Genomic DNA, 10,716 nt, shown 5'->3' on the forward strand with positions numbered 1-10,716 from the left:
ATAAACCAGGGATCTCAGACGCGCTGCCCACACCTTTATATGGAATTTGAAAGCTGGTGCGTCACACGGGTTCAAAATGAATGGCGCTTGTCAGCGTCATGCGTGCCATGATGATACAGCATATAACACCCACTACAATCAGCGTGCCTGAACAGCCACACGATGTTTGAGGCTTCCGCTTGCTCACGTAGGTGACAGCAAGGCATACTTGTTCAACAACCACACAGGCTACACTGACGGTGGCGGTACAAAAACAACTTTAACACTCTTACTAATAATGCGCCACACTGTGAACCCACACCAAACAAGAATGACAAACACATTTCGGGAGAACATCTGCACCGTAACACAACATAAACACAACAGGACAAATACCCAGAATCCCATGCAGCCCTAACTCTTCCGGGATACATTATACACCACCGCTACCAAACCCCGCCCACCTCAACCGACGCACAGAGAGGGGGGGGGTTGATGTGTGAGGGAGCAGGGTTGGGGTGGGGGCGGGGTTTGGTGGTAGCAGGGGTGTATAATATAGCCCGGAAGAGTCAGGGCTGCATGGGATTCTGGGTGTTTGTTCTGTTGTGTTTATGTTGTGTTAAGGTGCAGATGTTCTCCCGAAATGTGTTTGTCATTCTTGTTTGGTTTTGGTTCAAAGTGTGGCGCATTATTAGTAAGAGTGTTAAAGTTGTGTTATATGGTGTCACCGTCAGTGTAACCTGTGTGGCTGTTGAGCAAGTATGCCTTGCTGTCACATACGTGTGCAAACAGAAGATGTATAGCGTATAACAAGTGTTGGGCTGGTACGCTGTTAATACAGAATGTAGAGGGCGCCAAATGTTATACAATCATGGCACGCCCTTGTTATAGCTGTAAGGGTGAAAATCGGTGAATAATAATCTCGGAAGTTTTCTTCGAGAGGCAATGAAATCCGGAAATTTCACGGGTACATTGGGGGGTACAGCAAGTAAGCTGCTGAGCCGCATCAGAGTGATCAAAGAGCCGCATGCGGCTCCGGAGCCGTGGATTGCCGACCCCTGTTTTAACAACACTCAATAAACGATTGGAAACTGAGGAAACTAATTGTTGAAGCTTTGAAAGTGGAATTCTTTCCCATTCTTGTTTTATGTAGAGCTTCAGTCTTTCAACAGTCCGGGGTCTTTGCTGTCATATTTTACGCTTCATAACGCGCCACACATTTTCGATGGGAGACAGGTCTGGACTGCAGGTGAGCCAGGAAAGTACCCGCACTCTTTTTTTTACGAAGCCACGCTGTTGTAACACATGCTGAATGTGGCTTGGCATTGTCTTGCTGAAATAAGCAGGGAAAAGACGGCGCTTAGATGGCAGCATATGTTGTTCCAAAAGCTGTATGTACCTTTCAGCATTAATGGTGCCTTCACAGATGTGTAAGTTACCCATGCCTTGGGCACTAACGCACCCCCATACCATCACACATGCTGGCTTTTGAACTTTGCGTCGATAACAGTCTGGATGGTTCGCTTCCCCTTTGGTCCGGATGACACAATGTCGAATATTTCCAAAAACAATTTGAAATGTGGACTCGTCAGACCACAGAACACTTTTCCACTTTGCATGAGTCCATCTTAGATGATCTCGGCCCAGAGAAGCCGGCGGCGTTTCTGGATGTTGTTGATAAATGGCTTTCACTTTGCATAGTAGAGCTTTAACTTGCACTTACAGATGTAGCGACCAACTGTATTTAGTGACAGTGGTTTTCTGAAGTGTTCCTGAGCCCATGTGGTGATATCCTTTAGAGCAGTGATCCTCAACAGGCGGACCGCGGTCCATGTCCGGACCCAGCACGAATTATAGTAAAAAAAAAAAAAAAAGTTTTAATTTTTTTTAATTTTTATTATTATAATTATAATTATTATAAAAAAATATAATAATTGTATTCATCTGTGAGTTATCGCTAGCGCAAGTCAACGTTCTTCGTTGTTTTTAGTCAAATATCTCCACGTTTCGTTTACACTTCTCGTGTCTCACTCACTCCGTCCCTCTCTCTCTCTCTCTCTCTCTCTCTCTCTCTCTCTCTCTCTCAGAGAGAGCGAGAGCGAGAGAACGCCACTCTGATTGGCTAATTCCGGGGTATGGGTTGTCATCTCGATCACAACGACGCGCTGATAGGCTGTTACCACCTGGGTCATACACATGTGCATGGAACCTTTCGCTGCAGGCACACAGTTGTCTCGTATCGCTACTTCGCTAACTGTTCACTCGTCAGTCACTGAATGTGAATCAAATCACAATGGCATGCTCCAAGTTGGCTCAGGCTGGTAAAAGAAAGGTGGACAGGGAAAACCGACGTTTCAAGGAAGAATGGACAGAGCAATATGTTTTCATCCTACCTACTGCAAGTACCAGACCAATGTGTCTAATATGCAACAGTACTGTTGCTCTGGTGAAAAGTGAAAATCTGAAACGTCACTATCTGAAAGAGCACCGCGAATTTGAAGAGACATTTCCTCATGATTCAGAGCTAAGAAAAAAAGAAATCATGAGGCTGAAAAAGTCATATGAAACATCAAGCAAGATGACACAACAACAAATAGCAACAGAGCAGTAACGTGCGGTGAGGTTGATGGCTGGTGAGGCACTGACTTCATCACAGTCAGATTTACAAACATATGAACCCTAAAGAGTATCTTATTCACCATTTGATTGGCAGCAGTTAACGGGTTATGTTTAAAAGCTCATACCAGCATTCTTCCCTGCTTGGCACTCAGCATCAAGGCTTGGAATTGGGGGTTAAATCACCAAAAATGATTCCTGGGCGCAGCGCCACTGCTGCCCACTGCTCCCCTCACCTCCCAGGGGGTGATCAAGGGATGGGTCAAATGCAGAGGACACATTTTTTCAAAGTTCTTATTTATTTTTGTTTCAAAGAAAATATTTCATGTATTTTATTGGATATTTATTTTATTTTTGTTAATTTTAAGAAAATGTTAAACTACTTACCTCCTGCTACTATATAAGCTTGACCGATAATAAACGGACCCAGCCTGTTTAAAAAAAAACATTTGTGGACCTTCAAGATTTGTACTTGAGGACCCCTGCTTTAGAGATTGATGTTTTTGATACAATGCCGTCTGAGGGATCGAAGGTCACGGTCATTCAATGCTGGTTTCCGGCCATGCCGCTAACGTGGAGTGATTTCTTTAGATTCTCTGAACCTTTTGATGATATTATGGAGCGTAGATGTTGAAATCCCTAAATTTCTTGCAATTGCACTTTGAGAAACGTTGTTCTTAAACTGTTTGACTATTTGCTCACGCAGTTGTGGACAAAGGGGTGTACCTCGCCCCATCCTTTCTTGTGAAAGACTGAGCATTTTTTGGGAAGCTGTTTTTATACCCAATCATGGCACCCACCTGTTCCCAATTAGCCAGCACACCTGTGGGATGTTCCAAATAAGTGTTTGATGAGCATTCCTCAACTTTATCAGTATTTATTTCCACCTTTCCCAACTTCTTTGTCACGTGTTGCTGGCATCAAATTCTAAAGTTAATGATTATTTGCAAAAAAAAAAAAGTTTATGAGTTTGAACATCAAATATGTTGTCTTTGTAGCATATTCAACTGAATATGGGTTGAAAATGATTTGCAAATCATTGTATTCCGTTTATATTTACATCTAACACAATTTCTCAACTCATATGGAAACTGGGTTTGTAGATAAAAGCTAAAAACGTTATGACAGACTACCTTAAAAAACGGAATGGAATTTTAAATTTTTTTACTGAATGAGACAACCAGAATGTACTTGAAAATAAAGAATGTGGGATTAACACTATTAACTATGAACTATAAAACACTGAATTTTGCCAACGTATGAACGTCACTCACCCTCTCGATCGACATACCTTACAATCTAGCAAAACGTACTGTGTTTTAAAAGTTGTGTCTTTTAACGTTTTTAAGTGGACGGGATTGTTTCCGAACGACCTGAAGAAGAAAGAGGGCTCCCTGGTCTTCGTCAAGAGGATGATGGCGGTGGCCGTGTCCTCCATCACTTACCTCAGGGGCATCTTCCCTGAAGATGCTTACCGCTCCAGATATTTGGAAGGTAAACGCCACAATTAAAACACACATGAAAGAAAAGAAAAGTCGCATTATAAACAAAAGTGTAATGCAGGCACGTATTCTGCATCCAGGATTAAATATGTGTACTCTATGTCAGTGTTTTTCAACCACTGTGCCGCGGCACACCAGTGTACCGTGAGATACAGTCTGGTATGCCATGGGAGATTATCTAATTTCACCTATTTGGGTTAAAAATATTTTTTGCAAACCAGTAATTATAGTCTGCAAATGATGTGTTGTTGTTGTTGAGTGTCTAGAGCTCGGCAGAGTAACCGTGTAATACTCTTCCATATCAGTAGGTGGCAGCCGGTAGCTAATTGCTTTGTAGATGTGGGAAACAGCGGGAGGCAGCTTGCAGGTGAAAAGGTGTCTAATGCTTAAACCAAAAAGTGAGTGCCCCCTAAGAAAAGGCATTGAAGCTTAGGGAAGGCTATGCAGAACGAGACTAAAACTGAACTGGCTACAAAGTAGACAAAAACAGAATGCTGGACGACAGCAAAGACTTACTGCGGAGCAAAGACGGCGTCCACAAAGTACATCCGAACATGACGTGACAATCAACAATGTCCCCACAAAGAAGGATAAAAACAACTGAAATATTCTTGATTGCTGAAACAAAGTAGATGCGGGAAATATCGCTCAAAGGAAGACATGAAAACTGCTACAGGAAAATACCCCAAAAAAAGAAAAAGCCACCAAAATAGAAGCGCAAGACAAGAACTAAAACACTAGAGCTATAGTGATGCATGTTTGGTTATGCTTTAAAGTCATATCCAACAATTGCAAACAACGACTTTTTACTGAGTTTTGTTTTTTTAATGATTTCTGCTGGTGGTGTGCCTCCGCATTTTTTAACGCAAAAAATGTGCCTTGGCTCAAAAAAGGTTGAAAAACACTGCATTATTGCAACAAATATTACAGTATATTATCATACTTTCCAAACATGTTTTTGTCTAGATAAAAATACTTAACTTTACAGAAAACTACCCATAAAATTAATAAACATGACATATATATATATATATATATATATATATATATATATATATATACATATATATATACCGGTATATATATATATAGAATATAGGAGAATAGAATAGAGTTTTATTGTCATTATTACAGTGAACAGGTTCAAAGAACAATGAAATTGGAGCAGATCCCCTAAGCTGCATACACAATAATTTAGTAATATAAACATTAAAAGAAGATTTAAAAAAAAGAAGATATGTATCTATATATATGTATATATCCACACATATGCATATATATATATATATATATATATATATACATATAGACATATAATATTATTGCACATTATAGTCCGAAAAAATAAAAAGACATGACACATGAGGACATGACGGACACATTGTGCTCACTCAGTGCCTGTTTAATGCTAATATATATATATGTATATATATATATATATATATATATATATACACACATATATATACATATATATATATATATATATACAGTATACATCCCCGATACCAAGTAGTTACAGGATCATACTTTGGTCATATTCAAAGTCCTCTTGTGTCCAGGGACGTATTTCCTGACTTTATAAACATAATGTGAATTTTAAAAAAAGGAAAAGAAGATTTTGTGACAATAAAAAATATCGATGTAATCGTAGTAGTATCGACTAGATATGCTCTTGTACTTGGTATCATTACAGTGGATGTCAGGTGTAGATCCACCCATGGCGTTTGTTTACATTGTGATGCCGGTGAGCTATTGTATCCTCCTACGGTGTGTAGTGAAGCATGTTTAGCTATTCCTCGTCCTTCAGTGATAATGATACTACCGGTAGCTAAAACACTGTGGATGGACGTTAGCTGCTAGCTAGCTAGCCATGTCTTAAAGCACCTCTTTCTGAGGGTGTTTCAGTGTTATAACTACACCTTTACTTTTTACTCCAAAATGCGTCCATTCTCCCTTTTCTGTCTAAACACTGTGTCTGCTTGTTAGTACTCTGTGTGTGTGCGCTGCCCAACATGCTCCTCTGCTTGTAAAACCACGTCATGCCTGTAAAAATAAAATAAAAATGGGGAACAGGTACTTTTCAAACAGAGTATAGTACCGTTTTTGATTGATTAGTACCGCTATACTATACTAGTACCGCTATACCGTACAACCCTACTCTTAAATTGAAATGCCACTGTAATTGAAAACAAAACAGTTACAATTCCACAGTTAAACGCTCTTGCTTCTTTGTACTTTTTCCCCCCAGATCTGTGCATCAAAGTTCTGCGTGAGAACTGCAGCACTCCGGGTCCCAGCAAAGTTGTAAAATGGTGATCTAAATGATTTAGTCCTGTGCCTTGTCTAACAGGACTACACCGGTGATGCCATTTTCACAGCTTTGGTTATTTTGTTCCCAGGTTGATCGGCTGTTTCGATGCATTGGACAAACAATATGTAAGTACATTCATTTGGATTCAAATGTGTTGTATCCCAACTCATGTTGCACATGACTCTTACAGCTCCAAGTTGTCTTCATTGGGGTGAGTGAGTCCCTTAAATAGGCGCTGGAAGTAGAAAATAGCTGCCATTGACTGTATCGTTGCTGAATCTAGGTGTACACCGATCCGGATGAACCGAATGTAAGTTTTGTCAGCAGCCAAAGAATATATCTGAACCTGCTCAGTACGAGTCTGAAAGCAATAATTGTCTGGTTTTGCAGTGCATTGTCGAGTCCTACAATTTCAAATTCAAGTACACTGATGAGGGGCCAGAGATGGATGTACTCAGGTGTGTATGCAGGTAGCGTGTTGTTATTGGGAGGTGAAATAACCCTTGTAGAACTGCAGTAAGAACGGTGTGGAGGTGCACGTCCCCATGGAAGACACCAAGAGCGCCTGTGTGCTGCTCATCAGGAAGCTCTTCCTGCTCATGCAGAACCTCAACGCCCTCCCCAACAACATCCACATGACCATGAAGCTCTACTACTACGACGACAGTGAGAGACCACAGACCACCTCAGCTGAGCAAACATCTGCTAATCATCCCACGCTTTCTGTCCCTCAGTCACTCCTGCTGACTACGAGCCACCGGGCTTCAAGGAGGGGGAATGTGACAGCCTGTGGTTCGAAGGCACGGCCGTGCATTTTACCCTGGGTGAGGTCCAGACCACCTTCCACACCTTTCAAGTGCGGGTGTCTGCTGAGCAAGGTCGCCTGGAGAAGCTTCAGGACCAAAAACATGTGGAGGAGGTGGAGCTGCCTCCTCGTTTGAAAAGAGACATCAGCAAAACCACCACACAGGTAGAGTGTCACAAAGCTACTAAACCAGGGGTGTCAAACTCGTTTTGATTGAGGGCCACATCGCAGTTACGGTTGCCCTCAGAGGGCCACGTTTAACAATGACTAATATATGAATATACATGTATTAGGGTTAGAGATGTCCGATAACATCAGACTGCCGATATTATCGGCCGATAAATGCTTTAAAATGTAATATCGGAAATTATCGGAATCGGTTTCAAAAAGTAAAATTTCTGACTTTTTAAAACGCCGCTGTGTACACGGACGTAGGGAGAAGTACAGAGCGCCAATAAACCTTGAAGGCACTGCATTTGCGTGTCGGTCCAATCAAATAATATCTACGGCTTTTCACACACACAAGTGAATGCAATGCATATTTGGTCAATAGCCATACAGGTCACACTGAGGGTGGCCGTATAAACAACTTTAACACTGTTACAAATATGCGCCACACTGTGAACCCACACCAAACAAGAATGACAAACACATTTTGGGAGAACATCCGCAATGAAACACAACATAAACACAACAGAACAAATACCCAGAACCCCTTGCAGCACTAACTCTTCCGGGACGCTACAATATACACCCCCCCCCCCACCTCACCCCGCCCACCTCAACCTCCTCATGCTCTCTCAGGGAGAGCATGTCCCAAATTCCAAGCTGCTGTGTTGAGGCATGTTAAAAAAAATAATGCCCTTTGTGACTTCAATAATAAATACGGCAGTGCCATGTTGGCACTTTTTTTCCATAATTTGAGTTGGAGTTGTTCTCTTGTTTTGGAAAACCTTGTTACATTGTTTCATGCATCCAGCAGGGCATCACAAAAAAATTAGGCATAATAATGTGTTAATTCCACGACCGTATATATCGGTATCGCTTGATATCGGAATCGGTAATTAAGAGTTGGACAATATCGGAATATCGGATATCGGCAAAAAAGCCATTATTGGACATCTCTAATTAGGGTTGTACGGTATACCGGTACTAGGACGGCGTGGCGAAGTTGGTAGAGTGGCCGTGCCAGCAATCGGAGTGTTGCTGGTTACTGGGGTTCAATCCCCACCTTCTACCATCCTAGTCACGTCCGTTGTGTCCTTGGGCAAGACACTTCACCCCTTGCTCCTGATGGCTGCTGGTTAGCGCCTTGCATGGCAGCTCCCGCCATCAATGGGTGAATGTGGTAATACTGTCAAAGCGCTTTGAGTACCTTGAAGGTAGAAAAGCACTATACAAGTATAACCCATTTATCATTTATTTAGTATAGTATTGTGGTACTAATGAATCAAAAACGGTACTCTGTTTGAAAAGTACCGGTTTTGAATTTATTTATAATTTATCGTGACATTGCTGGTTTTACGAGCAGCGGAGCATGTTCGGCAGCACACACACACTGAGTACTTACAAGCAGACACAGTGTGTAGACCGAAAAGGGAGAACGGACGCAGTTTGGTGTAAAAAGTAAAGATAAAGGTGAAGTTATAACACTGAAACACCCTCAGGAAGAGCTACTTTAAGACATGGCTTGTTAGCTAGCAGCTAACATCCGTCCACCATTTGTGGCTGTGAAGTGAACACTAGTAAGGTTGTAAATACTGTATAGAGTAGGCTCACCCATGTGGTTCCTGTGGATGTGAACACAAGTTGTAATTACTGTAGTGACTTAACAACATAGTGACTGAAACAGACATAGTGATTCATTTGGATGAATGGGCTATTTATTTATGTCAACTCTGTTGATGGTTTTTCAATTCTTTGAACACTAAAACTTCTTTAAATGGTGTTTTTTTTTTAGCTAATTTTTGCATGTTCAATTGCTGAAAAACCAAGAGCTTGTCACCCCACCCTGGACCTCCGGCTTATTTTCAGTCTTTTTCATGAAGTTCAAATCACAACCGTCTGTTAATTGACTTACCGAATATCGGCCCCATGCCTAACAAGTTATATTACCATGTGTGTAGCAGTGAAAATGATTTAAGTCTGCTTTCCATTTTGCTCCAGGGCCCCTTCAAGACAGTTCCCAATGATCTGCCCTCTGACGATGGTAAGTTTGTAGGTTCTTCCCATTGAACACATCCAGCCATTGACCGTATACACTTTCTTTATACAGAGTCTGCACAGTTCAAGAAACCCACCAAACCTCTGGTGAAGGTAGGTAATACCCAAGTCAGGTTACTTAAACGGACAGCAATGTTTTGTTCACTCGTTTGTATTTTAGAGAAATACGGCACGCACAAAGCCACCAAAAAAGAGAAGAAGAAGAAGAGTGTAACTGCACAATTCACCAAAAATATGTCCAAGTGATAATTACAAACTACAGTTTCTTCATTTTATTGTTTACTGTATCGTTACATTATGCTTGATTTAGATCTTTTCTTTTTCTTATAGGATGTTACAATGTTAATGGGACTTTTCATATGGTAACATTGTTTTGGTGTTAAATTGTTCAGTAATGAAATTATATATTTTTTAAATTGTTCATAAATAAATAATTTGACCATAAAAGTATGTCGATTTTTTTCCCTTGCTAAAGATTGTGAGAAGACATGCAAAGAGGCATTATGTGGAAAAATGAAAGGATTGTGGGAGTGGAGATAATGAGGCGAGAGAGATGGTGAGTTTATTATCAGACTTCTTTTCCACAACAACAACAAGTGATGTCTCCTTATGACTGGTCACATCCCACCTAGCCATCAATGATGAGAACAATTAGTGCCCCGCTACAGGATATACAACTATGTGAGGCAATTCCTGAAGGAATTGTGTGTGAATGCTGAAGTTGAACTGAAATGCTGACAGAATGTAGTATGAATGTTGGAATGGTTTGAATGTTGAAGAGTTTGAATTTCCAGGAAAAACAGATTTTGGTTTGGAACTTGGGAAAGTGTTAGTTGGATGAGTTGAATGTGTTGTTGTTAGAATGGTTTGAATTGGTTGAAAAATGTGGGAATTGTGGAAATTTAAAAAAATAGACAATTCATTTTGAATGGGGAAAATGGCCCTGAAAACTGGGAATTCTTGGACATCCGGGAATTTTTTTTTTAATTGTTGAAGTAGAGCACACCATTTTGAACAGACTGAATATTTTGGAGTTGGAACAGTTAGAATCAGATACAAATCTGGCAGCTTAGTTGCCAGAATGTTTGTGTTAAATTGACGTTAGTTTTTACAACATGATATTGTTCATGGAAAAACAGTACAAATGTTTTTTTTATTCTGGCAACTGAGTTGCCAGTTTTTCTACTGTAAAAACAAATGTACTGTCTTTCCATTTACACCGTTAAAAACAACAACCCTAGATTTTACAGTCAAAAACTGGCAGCTCAGTCAACAGA

At 40.7% G+C, this 10,716-nt stretch overlaps 1 protein-coding gene across 1 annotated transcript in view; it reads left to right on the forward strand.

Annotated features, from left to right (window-relative positions):
* The window catches only part of zte38 (zebrafish testis-expressed 38), a 10,580-nt gene extending 895 nt beyond the window's left edge, over positions 1-9,685 (forward strand). The window contains exons 2-12 of the mRNA XM_072912543.1: positions 3,945-4,089; positions 6,349-6,412; positions 6,500-6,536; positions 6,602-6,622; positions 6,695-6,721; positions 6,802-6,869; positions 6,929-7,077; positions 7,146-7,381; positions 9,383-9,425; positions 9,492-9,536; positions 9,600-9,685. Coding sequence (XP_072768644.1) covers positions 3,945-4,089; positions 6,349-6,412; positions 6,500-6,536; positions 6,602-6,622; positions 6,695-6,721; positions 6,802-6,869; positions 6,929-7,077; positions 7,146-7,381; positions 9,383-9,425; positions 9,492-9,536; positions 9,600-9,685 — 921 coding nt within the window. The remainder of the gene's footprint in view (positions 1-3,944; positions 4,090-6,348; positions 6,413-6,499; positions 6,537-6,601; positions 6,623-6,694; positions 6,722-6,801; positions 6,870-6,928; positions 7,078-7,145; positions 7,382-9,382; positions 9,426-9,491; positions 9,537-9,599) is intronic.
* Positions 9,686-10,716: the final 1,031 nt, after the last annotated feature.

This window comes from Nerophis lumbriciformis, linkage group LG37 (genome assembly GCF_033978685.3).
Source record: "Nerophis lumbriciformis linkage group LG37, RoL_Nlum_v2.1, whole genome shotgun sequence".
Lineage (NCBI taxonomy): Eukaryota > Metazoa > Chordata > Actinopteri > Syngnathiformes > Syngnathidae > Nerophis > Nerophis lumbriciformis.